Below are 17976 nucleotides of genomic sequence, written 5' to 3' on the forward strand. Positions count from 1 at the left end.
TGAAGAGAGAGAAATATTGACAATATCCATGGTCACAGGGTAGTTGGCTGATCAGTAGCTCAGTGGGAATAGGGTCGATGGAGCAGGAGCTGGGTCTCATGGACAAGATGAGCTCTGAGAGAGCAGGAGGGGAGATGGGAAAGAAACTAGAGAAAGATGTGGGTTCCTAGCTCGGGGAAGGATGAAATTTAGAGATAGTTTGGTCCGGTGGGCTGGTGGAAGAGAGGGAAGCAGCAGAGGCAGCTGATCGGATTGACTCAATCTCAGTCACAAAGAAGCTCCACAAGCTCCTCACACTTCTTGTTGGAGGTGAGGATGGAAGAGACAGGGGAGAGCGAGAGAACTTCAAAAGGAAATAACTTGTGTCAGTGATATTAAAAAGTTGCAACACAAATCTAATTTATTTGACTTTTAGCCAGAATATTAGCCCCTGTAAATGGGCTGGAGTTTGTTATCAGCAGAAAGAGACCCAAATGAACATGGTTCAGTCCTGAATGTGAGGAACAGCAAAATCCAATCACTGTGGTTACTTGTGAACTCGCTGGTGTCTCAGCAGGTTGGATGAAGTGGTGAATCCCTTCCCACACTCAGAGCAAGTGAACGATCTCTCTCCGGTGTGAACTTGCTGGTGCTTTTGCAGGGTGGATGACTCAGTGAATCCCTTCCCACACTCAGAGCAGGTGAATGGTCTGTCCCCAGTGTGAATTCGCTGGTGCTTCCGCAGGTTGGATGACTGAGTAAATCCCTTCCCACACTTGGAGCAGGTGAATGGCCTCTCCCCAGTGTGAACTCGCTGGTGCTTCTGCAGGTCAGATGACTGAGTGAATCCCTTCCCACACTTGGTGCAGGTGAATGGCCTCTCCCCAGTGTGAATTCGCTGATGTACAGTGAGGTATGATGATTGTCTGAACCCGATCCCGCAGTGAGAGCACCTGAATGGTCTCTCGTCAGTGTGAACACATTGATGGCGCATCAGTTCTCCAGAACGTTTAAAGCACTTCCCGCAGTCTGGGCACTGAAACGGTCTCTCATCAGTGTGAACTCGCTGGTGACTCAGCAGTTCGGATGACTCATTGAATCCCTTCCCACACTCGGTACAGGTGAATGGCCTCTCCCCACTGTGAATTCGTTGGTGTCTCAGCAGGTGTGTTGAAGTAGTGAATCCCTTCCCACACTCGGAGCAGATGAACGGTCTCTCTCCATTGTGAACTCCCTGGTGTCTCAGCAGGTTGAATGACTGAGCGAATCCCTTCCCACACTTGTCACAGGCGAATGGCCTCTCCCCAGTGTGAATTTGATGGTGGTTCTTCAGGGCAGATGACTGAGTGAATCCCTTCCCACATTTGTCGCAGGTGAACGGCCTCTCCCCAGTGTGAGTACGCTGGTGCTTCTGCAGGTCAGATGACTGAGTGAATCCCTTCCCACATTTGTCGCAGGTGAATGGCCTCTCCCCAGTGTGAATTCGCTGATGTACAGTAAGGTCAGATGATCGCCTGAACCCAGTCCCGCAGTAAGAGCATCTGAACGGTCTCTCGTCACTGTGAACACGTTGATGGCTGATCAGATCCCCAGAACGTTTATAGCACTTCCCGCAGTCTGGACATTGAAACGGTCTCTCATCCGTGTGAACTCGCTGGTGACTCAGCACGTGGGCTGAAATAGTAAATCCCTTACCACACTCTGAGCAGGTAAATGGTCTCTCCCCAGTGTGAACTCCCTGGTATGTAGACAGAGTGGATGACAGAGTGAATCCCTTCCCACACTCTGAGCAGATGAATAGTCTCTCCGGAGTGTGACTGCGTCGATGAGTTTCCAGCTTGGATGGGGAAGTGAATCCTTTCCCACAGTCCGCACATTTCCACGGTTTCTCCTCAGTGTGACTGCATTTGTGGCTTGTGAGGCCTGATGATTGATTGATTCCTTTTCCGCACACACAACACGTGTACGGTTTCTCCTCACTGTGAACGAAGCTTTTTTCTTCCATGTTCAAAACCCGTTGATATTCAGGACCTGATAAATTGAGGGCTCAGATCCTGATGTGATGCTTGGTTTGAGTTTCCAGACCTTGAAGCCTTCCCTTGTAACACCCTGTGAAACTGATTTAAAACAGAAAATAGGGAATGAGAGAGAACCCACAAAAACACAAAGGCAGGTTGTGAAATTGAGCTGAATGAATCTGGTCATTTGTGGGGCCGGCTCTGGGAAAAAGTGACCATGAAAACTGCTGGATTGTCATAAAAATCCAACTGGCCTCTTTGGGAGGAGAGAGAAAGAGGTGAAGAGGGATTTTGTATCTACAAGACATATTAAGAGAGTAGTTGGCAAAGCAAATTCGATCTTGAGCTTCATAAATGGAAATATTGATACCGAAACAAGGAAACTATGCTTCTGGTGGCAGAGGGATTAGCACTGCTGCCTCACAGCAGCAGGGACCCGGGTTCAATTCCGGACCTGGTGACTGTGTGGAATTTGCACTCTCTCCCTGTGTCTGTGTGGGTTTCCACCCGGTGGATTGGCCTTGATAAATTGCCCCGTAGTATCCAGGGATGTGCAGGTTAGATGGGGTTATGGGGTGGCATGGTGGCACAGTGGTTAGCACTGCTTCCTCATAGCTTCAGGGTCCTGAGTTTAAATCCAGTCTCGGGTGACTGCATGTGTAGAGTTTGTATTTTCTCCCCGTGTCTGCGTAGCTTTCCTCCGGGTGCTCCAGCTTCCTCCGACAGACCAAAGATATGACATGGAGATGCCAGCGTTGGACTGGGGTGAGCACAGTAAGAAGTCTGACAGCACGGTAGCATGGTGGTTAGCATAAATGCTTCACAGCTCCAGGGTCCCAGGTTCAATTCCTGGCTGGGTCACTGTCTGTGCGGAGTCTGCACGTCCTCCCCGTGTGTGCGTGGGTTTCCTCCGGGTGCACCGGTTTCCTCCCACAGTCCAAAGATGTGCGGGTTAGGTGGATTGGCCATGCTAAATTGCCCGTAGTGTCCTAAAAAGTAAGGTTAAGGGGGGGGGGGGGGGGGTTGTTGGGTTACGGGTATAGGGTGGATACGTGGGTTTGAGTAGGGTGATCATTGCTCGGCACAACATCGAGGGCCGAAGGGCCTGTTCTGTGCTGTACTGTTCTATGTTCTAACACCAGGTTAAAGTCCAACAGGTTTGTTTTGAATCACTGGCTTTCGGAGCTCCTTCCTCAGGTGAATCCAAAGATATGTAGCTTAGGTGGATTGGACATGCTAAATTGCCCCTTATTGTTCAAAGGTTAGTTGGGGTTATTGGGTTACAGGTACAGAGTAGAGGCGTGGGGCTTAAGCTTAAGTAGGGTGCTCTTTCCAAGAGCCAGTGCTGACCCGATGGGCTGAATGGCCTCCTTCAGCACTGTAAATTCTATGATTCTGTAATGTAGGAATTCTATGAATCTTTATAAAGCTCTGGTCACCACGCTTCAGGAAGAATGTGAAGGTTCTTGGAGAAGGTGTGGAGGAGATTTACCAGAATGGTTCCAGCAAAGGAAGCTGAGGGGAGATTTGATTCAGGGACACAAGATTATGCCAGATTTCCATCGGGTGGACAAAGAAACTCTGTTTCCATTCACTGATCGTACAAGCAGTCGGGACACAGATTTAAAGTTTAGGGTAAAACCTGGATTGAACGATATAAGATCCTGAGGGGTCTTGACAGGGTGGATGTGGAGAGGATGTTTCCTCTTGTGGGAGAATCTAGAACAAGGGGATCACTGTTACAAAATAAGGGGTCACCATTCCAGATGGAGATGAGGATTTTTTTATTCTCTGCGGGTTGTAAGACTTTAGAAATCGAATCCTTAAAAGGCAGCGGAAACAGAGTCCTTGAATATTTTTAAGGCAGAGCTGGATAGATTCCTGATGAGCAAGGGGGTGAAAGGTTATCAGGGGTAGGCAAGAATGTGGAGTTGAGGTTAGAATGAGATCAGCTGCAACCTTATTGAATGCTGAGCAGGCTCGAGGGGCCGAGTGGCCTGTTCCTAGTTTGTATGTAAAAGGTACAGGAGATATGAGGAGATATGAGATATGTTTTTACACAGCGAGCGGCAATGACCTGAAAATTGCTGCCTATGAGGGAGTTTGAAAATAGACACAATGAATCATTTGATTTCAAAAGGAAATTGGAAAGACATCTGAGGGAAATAAATCTGCGAGGATACAGGGATAGAGCAGGAGAATGGCACTGACTGGATTGCTCCAGAGAGCTAGCATGGATTCAATGGGCCGAATGCCATTCTCTGTGCCATCATGTCTCTGACTCTTTTGTGTAATCTAGTTTTGTAACTTAACCCCGGAGGGTTCAGATATCACTCAGGTAAATCTGTGCTACACCCTCTCCGAGGCCATTCTATCCTTCCTCAGGTTTGTTGCCCAGAACTGTAGCACGGTAGCATCGTGGATAGCACAATTGCTTCACAGCTACAGGTCCCAGGTTCGATCCCCGGCTTGGGTCACTGTCTGTGCAGAGTCTGCACATCCTCCCCGTGTGTGCGTGGGTTTCCTCCGGGTGCTCCGGTTTCCTCCCACAGTCCAAAGATGTGCAGGTTAGGTGGATTGGCCATGATAAATTGCCCTTAGTGTCCAAAATTGCCCTTAGTGTTGGGTGGGGTTACTGGGTTATGGGGATAGGGTGGAGGTGTTGACCTTGGGTAGGGTGCTCTTTCCAAGAGCCAGTGCAGACTCGAGTGGCCTCCTTCTGCATTGTAAATTCTATGATAAAACTGAACACAGTTCTCCAGGTTTAGTCTAACCAGGGTTTGTGAATCTCGGGGCTTTTCCAGTCACACCGAGACCTGAAATCTTCCCTCACAGACAGAACAGACAAACCTTTTACCTTCCACACCCAGATGCTGCTGAAATTCCTTTTCTAATGAATTGAGTGAGGGTAGGTCTGTTAAACCTCCACTTCCAGTATCCTGTAAATTTACAGAAACCTCACTGTCAGTTTAGGATAGAAATTCACAACATTCTCTCCTCGCCAACTTTGATTAAATGTATTCCTGGAGGTTTGACCACATGACCTGCCCCCAACCTTCAGCCATTAATCGGCCAACACATCCGTCCTTGTGACACACTGCCTTCCTCGGCCAATTGGGAAGCAAAAGGACTCATTACCTTACAGGACAGTGATTGACTGTCAGCCAAACAACCTTTATTCCATTTTCAATATTTTTATATCCGCTGAAGAGAAATGTTCAAAAAAAGCATTTTTACTCATCGGCAGGGAGCGGAGTTGGTGCGAAACCAGGGAGGAGGAGCTTCGGAACAGTAAATATAAATAACTTACCTGTTGAGTTCGGGGACTGGGTAAAAACAACTGAAAAGTGACATCAGAGTAAAGCTGATTGGCTGGTTGGGAATCTGTTCTAAATTTGAAAAACTGGAGTAATTAACTAAGGCGGGGAGTATCAAGGAGATTAGTAACTAGGAGATTAGTAACTGGGAGATTAGTAACTGGGAGATTAGTAACTGGGAGATTGCTGTTTGTATCCATATAAACAATTTGTATGAGAATGTACAAGGCATGATCGGAAGTTTGCAGATGACATTAAAATTGGTGGTATTGTAGACAGTGAGGAAGGTTATCAAAAATTGCAGCAGGATCTTGATCAGCTGGGGAAGTGGGCCGAGAAATGGCAAATGGAGTTCAATACAGATAAGTGTGAGGAGTTGCATTTCGGAAAGTCAAATCAAAGTAGGACTTTCACAGTGAATGGTAGGGCCTCAGGGAGTATCGTGGAACAGAGGGGCCTTGGAGTTCAGGTACACGGTTCTCTAAAGGTGGAGTCACAAGTAGATAGGGCAGCGAAGAAGGCTTGGCATGCTGGCATTCATCAGTCAGGGCATAGAAGTTGGGAAGTTATGTTGCAGTTGTACATGACGTTGGTGAGGCCTCACCTGGAGTATTGTGTTCAGTTTTGGTCACCTTGCTATCGGAAAGATGTTATTAAACTGGAGAGAGTGCAGAAGAGATTTACAAGGATGTTGCCAGGACTCAATGGACTGAGTTATAGGGAGAGATTGGACAGGCTAGGACCTTTTTCTTTGGAGTGTAGGAGACTGGGGGTGATCTTATAGAGGTGTATAATATCATGAGAGGCATGGATAAGGTGAATGCACTCAGTCTTTTTCCCAGGGTTGGGGAATCGAGGACTAGAGGGCATAGGTTTAAGTTAAATGGGGAAAGAATTAATTGGAACTCAAGGAGCAACGTTTTTACACAGAGGGTGGTGCGTATGTGGAATGAGCTGCCTGAGGAAGTGGTTGAGGCAGAGACATTGACAACATTGAAAAGGCATTTGGACAGATACATGGAGAGGAAAGTTTGAGGGAGATGGGCCAAATGGGGTTGGCTTAGATAGGCTTTTTGGTTACCATGGACCAGTTTGGGCTGAAGGGCCTGTATCCTTGCTGTAGGTTCTATCTGTGAACCCTAAGTCTCTTTGGAGATAGTCATCTATGTTGTTTATATAAATGATGAATAATAGGGGACCCAGCACAGATCCCTGTGGTATGCCACTGGTCACTGGCTTCCAGTCACTGAAGCAGCCGTCTTGTCATCACCCTCTGTCTCCTACAGCTAAGCCAATTTTCAATTCACCGTAAGAAGTTACCCTGTATCCCATGTGTATTTGCCTTTTTCTGGGTCTGTACTCGTTGGAGTTTCACAGGATGAGGGGGGAATCTTATTGCAACCTACAGGATACCGAGAGGCCTGAATAGAGGGGACGTGGAGAGGATGTTTCTACTAGTGGGAAAAACTAGAACCCAAGGGCACAGCCTCAGACTGAAGTGACGATCCTTTAAAACTGAATTGAGGAAGAATTTCTTCAGCCAGAGACTGGTTAATCTGTGGAACTCTTTGCCACAGAAGGCTGTGGAGGTCAAATCACTGAGTGTCTTCAGGACAGAGATAGATAGGTTCTTGATTAATAAGGGAATCCGGTGTTTGGGGAGAAGGCAGGAGAATCAGAATAAGAAACATTTCAGCCATGGTTGAATGGCGGAGCAGATTCATTGAGTTGAATGGCCTAATTCTGCTCCTATGTCTTATGCTCTTGCAAGTCTCCCATTGGGATCTTGTCAAAGGCTTGCTGAAGTCCATGTAAACTAAATCAACTGCACTATCTTCATCTCCACAGCTCGTCATATGCTCAAAAAGTGAATCAAATTTGTTACGCATGACCTCCCTCTGACAAAGCCATACCGACTATCCCTGATCAAATCTTGCCTCTCCAAGTGGAGATAGATTCTATCCTTCAGAATTTTCTCCAATAGTTTCCCTACCACTGACGTTAAGACTCACTGGTCTGCAGTTCCCTGGCTTTTCTCTACAACCTTTCTTAAATAGTAGGACTACATTAGCTGATCTCTAATCCTCTGGCAATGCCCCCGTAGCCAGATAGGAATAGAAAATTTGGGTCAGAGGCCCTGCAATATCCTCCCTCGCCTCCCACAGCAGTCTAGGGCACAACTTATCTGGTCCACTTTTAAGCCTGCCAGCACCTCCAATGCCATTCCACTCTCTATGTCAATTTGCTCAGGAACTTCAGTCTCTCTGCCTGAGTTCCATATCTCCCTCCTCATTCTCTTGGCGGAAGACAGGTGTAAAGTGTTTGTTCAAAATTCGACCAATGTCTTCTGGCTCCACCCACAATGGGAACACGCTATTCTTGATCTGATGAAAGATCATGCTAACCTGAAACATTAACTCGGTTTCTCTCATTCTTCTAAACTCTAGCAAGTATAGGCCTAAACTGCTCCAATCTCTCTTCACAAGACAATCAATATGGGGCCTCACGGTAGCATGGTGGTTAGCATCAATGCTTCACAGCTCCAGGGTCCCAGGTTCGATTCCAGGCTGGGTCACTGTCTGTGTGGAGTCTGCACGTCCTCCCTGTGTGTGTGTGGGTTTCCTCCGGGTGCTCCGGTTTCCTCCCACAGTCCAAAGATGTGCGGGTTAGGTGGATTGGCTATGCTAAATTGCCCGTAGTGTAAGGTTAATGGGGGGGATTGTTGGGTTACGGGTATACGGGTTACGTGGTTAAGTAGGGTGATCATTGCTCGGCACAACATCGAGGGCCGAAGGGCCTGTTCTGTGCTGTACTGTTCTAATCTAGTGAACCTCTCTGAACCGCCTCTAATGCATTTATATCATTGTCCAAGTGAAGGACCAAAACTGCAGCACTCCAGATGTGGTCTCCCCAACACCCTATACAGTTACAACAGCACTGACCTACTTTATACTCTATTCCATTAGCAAAGAAAGCCAAAAATCCATTTGCCATCCTTATTACCTGCTGCACCTGCAAACTATTTGCAATCTGTGCACAAGGGAACCCAGATCCCTTTCTACAAAAGCATTTTGTAGTTTCTCTCCATTTACATCAGGCATTGTCAAACACCTGAGCGTGGGTCGCGGGCGGGTGTCGGGAGGGTCACGGAGCCTTCCGTCGTGGCGCTTCCAATCGCGCAAATCCATGTGCAACAGACGGCTTTTAAATATGGCGGCTGCGAGCAGCCTTCAAAATGGCAGGAAGATAATAAAAATTTTGGCTGCACTGCGCATGCGTGCCCGATCTTCATGGCATATGCGCAAAACGCAAAAACGCATGCACAGTGCGGTTTTATTTTTAAAAATATGGTTGCAGCCTTTTTTTTACAAGTGGGGGGGGGGGGGGGGGGGGGGTGCAAAGGGACCCAAAACCATTTCCTCCATTTTTGTCAGCAACAAACAAGGTAAGAAAATGGTGGGTCACGCAGGTGAGCCAGCGTGGGCCGTGAAGGTCGGCCAGTTGGTAAAAATGGGTCTCTGGAAAAAAAGTTTGAAAAATACTGATTTAGATAATAGATTGCCTTTTGATTCCTCTGACCAAAATGGATAACCACACATTTATGCACGTTAAATACCATCTGCCACATTTTGGCACAGTCACCTAACCTATCCATAAGTTTATTTCTTATTTCCTCATTGCAACTTGCTTTCAGTGTTAGCTGCAGTGTCTTAGAGGTCTTTTGTGGAGAGAAGCCGGAAGTGACGGATAGTGAGAGTGGCGAATGTTCATTGTTTCACATTCGGCTCTGGGGCCGCACCCAGGATTCGTAAACCCCGCCCCCTGACACCTCACAATGCCCGGGGAATGGTTGACGGCGGTTCCCTGTCAAGAGGGGAAGAGGGAGCGGGTCCGGAGGTCCGGTCAGAGGGCGGCTGGTCCTCCAACCAATCAACGAGAATGAGGGGGCGGGACCGGGCGGGGCGGAGCATGCTCAGTGTGACTAATGGCGACGTAGAAACGGTGCTTTGTCGGATGTACAATCTGCAAAGGTGGGAATGGCGGGTCGGAGGGAGAGACGGATCATTGGGTCGTTAGACACACTTTGGAAACATGTTGTATAAACCGAAAATCCAGAACAATAACCTACCGGTAGCCAAATACCTGAGCGGGGGCTGGAGCTTCCTCACAGAGGGGACAAAGCGGCCGCCATCTTTCTTTGTAAGAAGTCTGACATCAGCAGGTTAAAGTCCAACAGGTTTATTTGGAGTGATTCCAAATGGACTTCAACCTGGTGTCAGATTTCAAGAGAGATTAAAATCAGAAATGCTGACGTGGCTGGAATTAAATGAGTGCAGAGATCTCAAAGGTGTGTGTGTGGAGGAGATTACAGAGATCAGGATGATCACTGCCATGGAGGAAAAGAAGAATGAGAAATTTAAACTTTTGGTGCCTTTTTAAAAGGAAGCATTTGTAGATCGGGGACTGGGTAAATGAGACTTGGTGTGAGTAAGCACATGGGTAGCAGCGTTTTGGATGGGATGGAGGGGGTTGTTTAAGTGCGTTGGAATAATTTGGTTGAGCGGTAACAGAAGAATGGATGATGGTTTCTGCAGCAGATGAACAGAGACGAAGGCGGAGTCGAGCTATGTTCCTGAGGTGGAAATCGGCAATCTTGGTGACAGTGTGGATCCGTGGTCAAGAGCTTATCACGGGGTGAAATATTTCATCATGGTTGTGAACAGTCTGCTTGAGACGTTTGACGGGGATGGAATTGATGACAAGGGAGTGGAGTTTGTAGAGGGGACAGGAAGGGAATGGATTCAGTCTTCTCAATTTAAATGAGGGAAAGTTCTTCTCATATAGCAATGGATGTCAGACAAGTTCAGACAGTGTGGGGCTTGGAAGGGAACTTGCAGGTGGTGATGTTCCCAAAGTTCTGCTGTCCTGGTCCATCCAGGTGGTGGAGGTTAAGGGTTTAGGAGATTTGGTCAAATTGTGATTCAGTTGTTGGTCCATTGGTTCCTGTCCCCCCCCCCCCCCCCCCACTTCATTCTCACTCTCTCTCCCTTACCCTCATTTGTTTTGCTTCTCTCTCCCACTACTCACTCTTTCTCTCTCACTCTGTTTCTCAACCAGAATTTTCTAGCCCAGAGGGTTGTGAATGATCCATCATTGAATACATTTAAGGCTGAAATGGTGAGGTTTTTGGTCTCTCAGGAAGTCAAAGGACATAGAGAGCTAACGGGAATGTGGAATTGAAGACTGAGATCAGCCACAATCGTGTTCAATGGCAGAGCAGGTATGAGTGGCTGAATGGTTTACTTCTGATCCTATTTTTGTGTTATTGAAGAGGCTCAAATCTTGTGTGGGCTCAGGCCGGGTGGCAGGTTCCCTTCCCAGAAGGACATTAACAAACTAGTTCATTTTATACAAAAGATTCAACAGTTTCATAGTCACTTTTTCCCAGTGTCGGCCCCACAACCAGATTCATTCAGATCAATTTCACAACCTGCCTTTGTGTTTTTGTGTGTTCACCCTCACTCCCATTTTTCTGTTTCAAATCAATTTCAGAGTTAGAAGAGGAGGATTTGCAGTCAGGAAACCCAAATCAACACACCAGGATCAGACAAAGTCACCCAATTTTTTTATTTTTAAAATTTAGAGTACCCAATTGTTTTTTTTTCCAATTGAGGGGCAATTTAGTGTGGCCAATCCAGCTAACCTGCACATCTTTGGGTTGTGGGGGTGAAACCCACGCAGACACGGGAAAAATGTGCAAACTCCACACAGACAGTGACCCAGGGCTAAGATTCAAACCCAGGTCCTCAGTGCCGCAGTCCCAGGGCTAACCACTACATCACGTGCTGCCTTCAAAGTCACACAATTGATCGTAACCTGAATATTGGTGAATTTTGAACATGGAAGGAAAAAGCTCTGTTCACACTGGGGAGAAAGCATGGGAATGTGAGGAAGGATTGAGATCCACATTTCAACTGGAAATTCATCATCCCAGACACTCTGGGGAGAGGCATTCACTTGCTCTGATTGTGGGAAGGGATTCTCTCCATCCAGCCTGCTGCAACACCAGTGAGTGCACACCGGGGAGAAACCATTCAACTGCTCCCTGTGTGGGAAGGCATTTGCTCGGTCGTGCAACCTGCTGAGACACCAGCGGGTTCACACTGGGAAGAGCCATTCACCTGCTCCGAATGTGAAAGGATTCACTCGGTCATCTGACTTGATGATGCACCAGTGAGTTCACACGGACACGAGACATTTTAAACGTCCAGACTATGGGAAGTGCTATAAATGTTCCAGGGACCCGATACTCCATCAAGGTGCTCACGCCAATGAGTGACTGTTCAGGCGTTCTCCCTGTGGGACTGGGTTCAAGCAATCATCTCAACTCAGTGAACAATAGCGCACTCACACTGGGCAGATGCCGTTCACCTGCTCCGTGTGTGTGGCAGTGGGTCCAGTAGGTCATTGAACCTGCGGACACACCAACAGGTTCACAGTGGGGAGAGAGAAAATGCTGGAAAATCTCAGCAGGTCTGGCAACACCTGTAGGGAGAGAAAAGAGCTAATGTTTCGAGTCCAGATGACCCTTTGACAAAGCTTTGATTGTGCGGGATGGAGATTTAAAGCTTTTGGAGGACAAGCGAGGAAATAATGTTCTGTAGAAACTAGAATTGTCTGTTCTGAATTTCTATTCTGTACTAACAATGATGACTTTTGTAACCAAAAGTGAAAATGCTGGAAAATCTCAGCAGGTCTGGCAACATCTGCAGGGAGAGAAAAGAGCGGACGATTCAGGTCTAGCTGACCCTTTGTCAAAGCTCACCTTTGACAAAGCTTTGACAAAGGGTCATCTGGACTCAAATTGTTAGCTCTTTTATCTCCCTACAGATGCTACCAGACCTGCTGAGATGTTCTCGCATTTTCTCTTTTGGTTTCAGATTCCAGCATCTGCAGTAATTTGCTTTTATCCAGTGATGACTTGTAAATTGTTTTTATAGGATATTGGAAGAGGAGGAATTATAGACTGAAACCTCAAGCGTCACGTATTGATATGACAAACTCATTTGATTCCTTCTGATCTGAATATCATCGGGGAGAAGGAGAAATGTTTGTCCGATCTGTCTGCTTCAAAAGATTTTAAACGCGAGTGTGACTGGAAAAGCACCGAGACCCACACAACACACACCCGAGTGAGAGTGTTCCAGTGAACTGACTGTGGAAAGAGCTTCAACCAGTTACACAGCCTGAAAAAACATCACACCATTCACAGCAAGGAGAGACAGTGTACATGTTCTGTGTGTAGACAAGGCTTCCACTGATTGTCCAAACTGGAGAGACAGGAGGAGACCCAGAACATGGAGAAACCTTGGAAATGTGGGGACTGTGGGAAAGGTTACAGATCCCCATCTGAGCTGGAGATTCACCGACGCAGTCACACTGGGGAGAGGCCGTTCACCTGCTCTCAGTGTGGGAAGGGATTCACTCAGTTATCAACTCTGCAGGCACACCAGCGAGTTCACACTGGTGAAAGGCCATTCACCTGCTCTCAGTGTGGGAAGGGATTCCGTGCTTTATTCACCCTGCGGAAACACCAGCGGGTTCACACTGGGGAGAGGCCATTCACCTGCTCTCAGTGTGGGAAGGGATTCACTCAGTTATCTAACCTGCAGTCACACCAGCGAGTCCACACTGGGGAGAAGCCATTCACCTGCTCTCAGTGTGGGCAGAGATTCCGTGCTTTATTCACCCTGCGGAGACATCAACGAATTCACACCGGGGAGAGGCCATTCACCTGCTCTCAGTGTGGGAAGGGATTCATTAATTCATCGGCTCTGCAGAGACATCAGCGACTTCACACTGGGGAGAGGCCATTCACTTGCTCTCAGTGTGGGAAGAGATTCATTGATGCATCCACCTTACAGAAACACCAGCGAGTTCACACTGGGGAGAAGCCATTCATCTGCTCTCAGTGTGGGCAGAGATTCTGTGCTTTATGCAACTTACGGAAACATCAGCGAGTTCACACCGGGGAGAAGCCATTCACCTGCTCTCAGTGTGGGCAGAGATTCCGTGCTTTATCTACCCTGCAGACACACCAGCGAATTCACACTGGGGAGAGACCATTCACCTGTTCTCAGTGTGGGAAGGAATTCATTGATTCATCTACCCTGCGGAAGCATCAGCGAATTCACACTGGGGAGAGGCCATTCACCTGCTCTCAGTGTGGGAAGGGATTCCTTGATTCATCTACCTTGCGGAAGCATCAGCGAGTTCACACTGGGGAGAGGCCATTCACCTGCTCTCAGTGTGGGAAGGGATTCATTGATTCATTCACCCTGCGGAGACATCAGCAGATTCACACTGGGGAGAGGCCATTCACCTGCTGTCAGTGTGGGAAAGGATTCAGTGATTTATCCACTCTGCAGACACACCAGCGAGTTCACACTGGGGAGAGGCCGTTCACCTGCTCTCAGTGTGGGAAGGGATTCACTCAGTTATCGAGCCTGCAGACACACCAGCGAGTTCACACTGGGGAGAAGCCATTCATCTGCTCTCAGTGTGGGAAGACATTCCATGCTTCGTCCAACCTGCAGAGCCATCAGCGAGTTCACACTGGGGAGAGGCCGTTCACCTGCTCTCAGTGTGGGAAAGGATTCACTCAGTTATCGAGCCTGCAGACACACCAGCGAATTCACACTGGGGAGAAGCCATTCACCTGCTCTCAGTGTGGGAAGGGATTCCGGGCTTCATCCAACCTGCGGAACCATCTGCGAGTTCATATTGGGGAGAAACTGTTTACATGCTCTCAGTGTGGGGAGAGATTCAGTGATTTATCTAGCCTGCAGACACACCAGCGAATTCACACTGGGGAGAAGCCATTCACCTGCCCTCAGTGTGGGAAGGGATTTATTGATTCATCCATCCTGCAGAGACATCAGCGAGTTCACACTGGGGAGAAGCCATTCACCTGCTCCCTCTGTGGGAATGGATTCACACAGTTATCCAGTCTGCAGACACACCAGCGAGTTCACACTGGGGAGAGACCATTCACCTGCTCTTAGTGTGGGAAGGGATTAGGTCGAAAATAGGAGCAGGAAGAGGCCATTTGGCCCTTGGCACCTGCTCTGCCATTTGTTATGATCATGGCTTATCATCCAACTGAATAGCTTAATCCTGCTTTCCCCTCCATATGCCCTTTGTTCTCAGTGCAATATCTAACTGCTTATTGAAAATGTATTGACCTCAACTATTTCCTGTGGTAACAAATTCCACAGGCTCAACTCTCTCTGGTTGAAGAAATTTCTCCTCCTCTCTGTCTAAATGATGTACCCTGTTTCCTCAGACTGCGACCTCTGGTTCTGTACACTCCCCAATCGAGAAAATCTTTCCTGCATCTAAGCTGTCAAGTCCTAGAATATTATCGGTTTCTATAGATCCCCCCCTCATTCTTCTGAACTCAACCGAATACAAACCAAACTGATTCAATCTCTCAAACGTCAGTCCCACCATCCCAGGAATCAGTCTGGTAAACCTTCGCTGCACGCCCTCTAGAGCAAGAACATCCTCCTTCAGATAAGGAGACCAAAACTGCTCACAATATTCTAGGCATGGCCTTGCCAAGGCCCTGTATAACTGCAGCAAGATATTCCTGCTCCTGTACTCTAATCCGCTCGCAATGAAGGCTAGCAGACCATTTACCTTCTTTACCGCCTGCTGTAGCTGTATGCTCACCTTCAGTGACTGGTGTACGAGGATATGCAGGTCTCGTTGCACATTCCCCTCTCCTAATTTACGACCATTCAGCTAATTGTCTGCCGTCTCGTTTTTGCTTCCAAAGTGGATAACCTCGCATTTCTCCAAATGATACTGTATCTGTCATTCAATTGCCCACACTCAACTTGTCCAAATCACACTGAAGGATCTCTGCATCCTCCTCACAGCTCACCCTCCCATGCAATTTGTGTCATCTGCAAATTTGGATATATTGCATTTTGTTCCCTCATCTAAATTGTTTATATATAAGGTGACGCAGTGGTTGGCACTGCTGCCTCACAGAGCTGAGGACCAATGTTCAATCCTGGCCCCGGATCACTGTCCTTGCGATGACAAGTTCTCCCCGTGTCTGTGTGGGTCTCACCTCCATAATCCAAAGATGTGCAGGGTAGGTGAATTGGCCATTCTGAATTGCCCCTTAATTGGAGAAAAAGAATTGGGTACTTTAAATTTGAAAAGAAGAATCATTAATATAGCTTGTAACTATCTGGGGTCCCAGCACCGATCCCTGCGGTACACCACTAGTCACTGCCTGCCAATTTGAAAAGGACCCATTAACTCCTACTTTCTTTCCTGCCAGCCAAACAGTTTTTTATCCATCTCAATACAATACCCCTTATCCCATGTGCTTTAATTTTACACACTAATCTCTTGTGCGGGATTTTGTCAAAAGCCATCTGAAAGTCCAAATATACCACATCCACTGAAGTTCTGAGAGAGGGTGTAGAGGACATTGACGAGAATGGCACCAGAGATGAGGGACTCCAATTAGTTGGAGTGGCTGGAGCAGCTGAATTTCTCTCATGAGATCACAGCATCTGGAGGGTGGGAATGGGGTCATTCAGCCCTTTGAGACAATGTCGGCTCTCTATGGAGCAAACCAGTCTGTCCATTGCCCCATTCTATTCCCGAATCCCTGTAGGTTTATTTCTCTCAGTGCCTGAGCAATTTCCTCATGAAATTCTTCTGTCATCTCTGCATCTTCGACCCTGATAGGCAGCAGTTTTACATGTACACAAGGCTCCTAGAGCACAGAGAAGTCTATTTGGCCCATTTTTCCCATGCCAGCTTTTTGTACAACGACCTATTTAATCCCATAGTTCAACTATTTTGTTTACTTTTTCAGAATGCATCAATTTCCCTTTTGGAAGTTACAGTCCAATAATTGTGCATATGCTGTGTCTGGAATTTCACAGAGTATTTAAAATGGTGTCAACGACATGGTTATTACACAAAATTAAGACTCAATCTTTATCAATGATTCTGGTGAGGACACCGAGTGTAATATATCCTAGTTTGGGGACAATTAGAATAAATGTACATTTCTATAAAACCTCTCACAACCACTGGACCTCCTAAAGTGTTCTAAAGCCAATGGACTACTTTTGAAATCAAAGAGAAAACGCTGGAAAATCTCAGCAGGTCTTCAGCATCTGTAGGGAGAGAAAAGAGCTAACGTTTCAAGTCCAGATGACCTTTTGTCAAAGCTAAAAGACAGAAAAAGTGGGAAATATTTATATTGTGGAGTGAGAATGAAAGATGAGTCATAGCCACAGATACCAGGGGGAAAGAGTGCTAATGGCAGTCCCCAAAGAGAACAAAAGGTGTGAAAGGCCAAACAGCAGAGAAACTAACATCAGAGTAAACTGTGACATAGTAGATGTCGGGGGAAGGGAAAGGGGGAAGCAAAGGGGAGAAAAGGTAAAGAAATGGGGATAAGATGGGGGGGGGAATGTATATAAAGAAAGAAATGGTAAAAGACAGTTAAAATTAAAAGGGATGAAAATGGGGCGAGGTGTTCACTGTTGTAATGTTGAAAGCTGTAAGTACGCATGTATAATCACATTTAGTTTTAAAATTGTTATTTTTAGGGAGGCGCAGTGGGTTAGCCCTACTGCCTCACAACGCCGAGGTCCCAGGTTCGATCCCGACTCTGGGTCACTGTCCGTGTGGAGTTTACACACTCTCCCCGTGTTTGCGTGGTTTTCATCCCCACAACCCAAAGATGTGCAGGGTAGGTGGATTGGCCATGCTAAATTGCCCCTTAATTGGAAAAAATGAATTGGGCACTCTAAAAAATTTTTTTAAATTGTTATTTTCATAGTGCATTCACTGTCATTAGTAACAAGGTCAAGGAACCCCATTTATACCTCTAACATGTGGCTTCCTTCAGCCATTTCACCGTCTGCAACTTTTCCATATTAACTATGTATTGATTTCATAGCAAAAAAACAATAATTAAATTAATGATTATTCAGTAGCGAACGTTGATTATCATTAGCGAATTGGTGTATTTTGTAATTATATTGTAAAAACTAGATCTTTATTTTTAAAAATAACACCAACCAAAATGTTTCCAGAAACTGCAGAGCTGTCAGAATTTATTTGAAAAAATAAATTACTTTATAATGTTGAGAAGTTACAGGACATCATATTCTGCCAAGACTATGTGGGCTAGGCAGTGTTGCAATGGTATTGTTACTGGGCTAGTAATCCAGAGACCCAGGTTAATGCTCTGGGGATTGGGATATAATCTGGCTACGACAGCTATCGAAATTGAATAAAAGTCTCAAATTAAAAGTCTAATGATGACATTGTGGATGGTTGTAAAAATCCATCTGGTTAATTAATGTCCTTTTAGAAATCTGCTCTCCTTACGTGGCCTGGCCTACACGTGACTCCAGATCCACAGCAATGTTGTGGTTCACTTGTGAGTTCCCTCTGAAATAGCCTCACAAGACACGCAGTTCAAGGGCAGTTGGAATGAGCAGTAAACGCCCACCTCCCATGAATGAATAATTTTTAAGGCGGTTCGTTGTTCAATCTGAAGACAAGTAAGTAACTGTCTCTTTGTTGGATTTGATTTATTGTCACGTGTTCCGAGG

The 17976-nt window shown here is 46.6% G+C and overlaps 2 protein-coding genes across 2 annotated transcripts in view; one reads left to right on the forward strand and one right to left on the reverse strand.

Moving 5' to 3' along the window:
* Window positions 1–188: 188 nt before the first annotated feature.
* Window positions 189–9505, reverse strand: LOC119951635 (zinc finger protein 665-like). The gene is made up of 3 exons (XM_038774815.1): window positions 9444–9505; window positions 539–2096; window positions 189–212 (listed from the first exon to the last, which is right to left on the reverse strand). Exons 2-3 carry the CDS (start codon window positions 1982–1984, stop codon window positions 189–191), a joined length of 1470 nt encoding a protein of 489 aa, XP_038630743.1. The 5' UTR covers window positions 1985–2096; window positions 9444–9505.
* Window positions 9506–12516: 3011 nt separating this feature from the next.
* Window positions 12517–17976, forward strand: part of LOC119951937 (zinc finger protein 721-like) — a 124346-nt gene continuing 118886 nt past the window's right edge. The window contains exon 1 of the mRNA XM_038775333.1: window positions 12517–14276. Coding sequence (XP_038631261.1) covers window positions 12673–14276 — 1604 coding nt within the window. The 5' untranslated portion in view covers window positions 12517–12672. The remainder of the gene's footprint in view (window positions 14277–17976) is intronic.

The sequence above is a fragment of the Scyliorhinus canicula genome, chromosome 17 (assembly GCF_902713615.1).
Source record: "Scyliorhinus canicula chromosome 17, sScyCan1.1, whole genome shotgun sequence".
Lineage (NCBI taxonomy): Eukaryota > Metazoa > Chordata > Chondrichthyes > Carcharhiniformes > Scyliorhinidae > Scyliorhinus > Scyliorhinus canicula.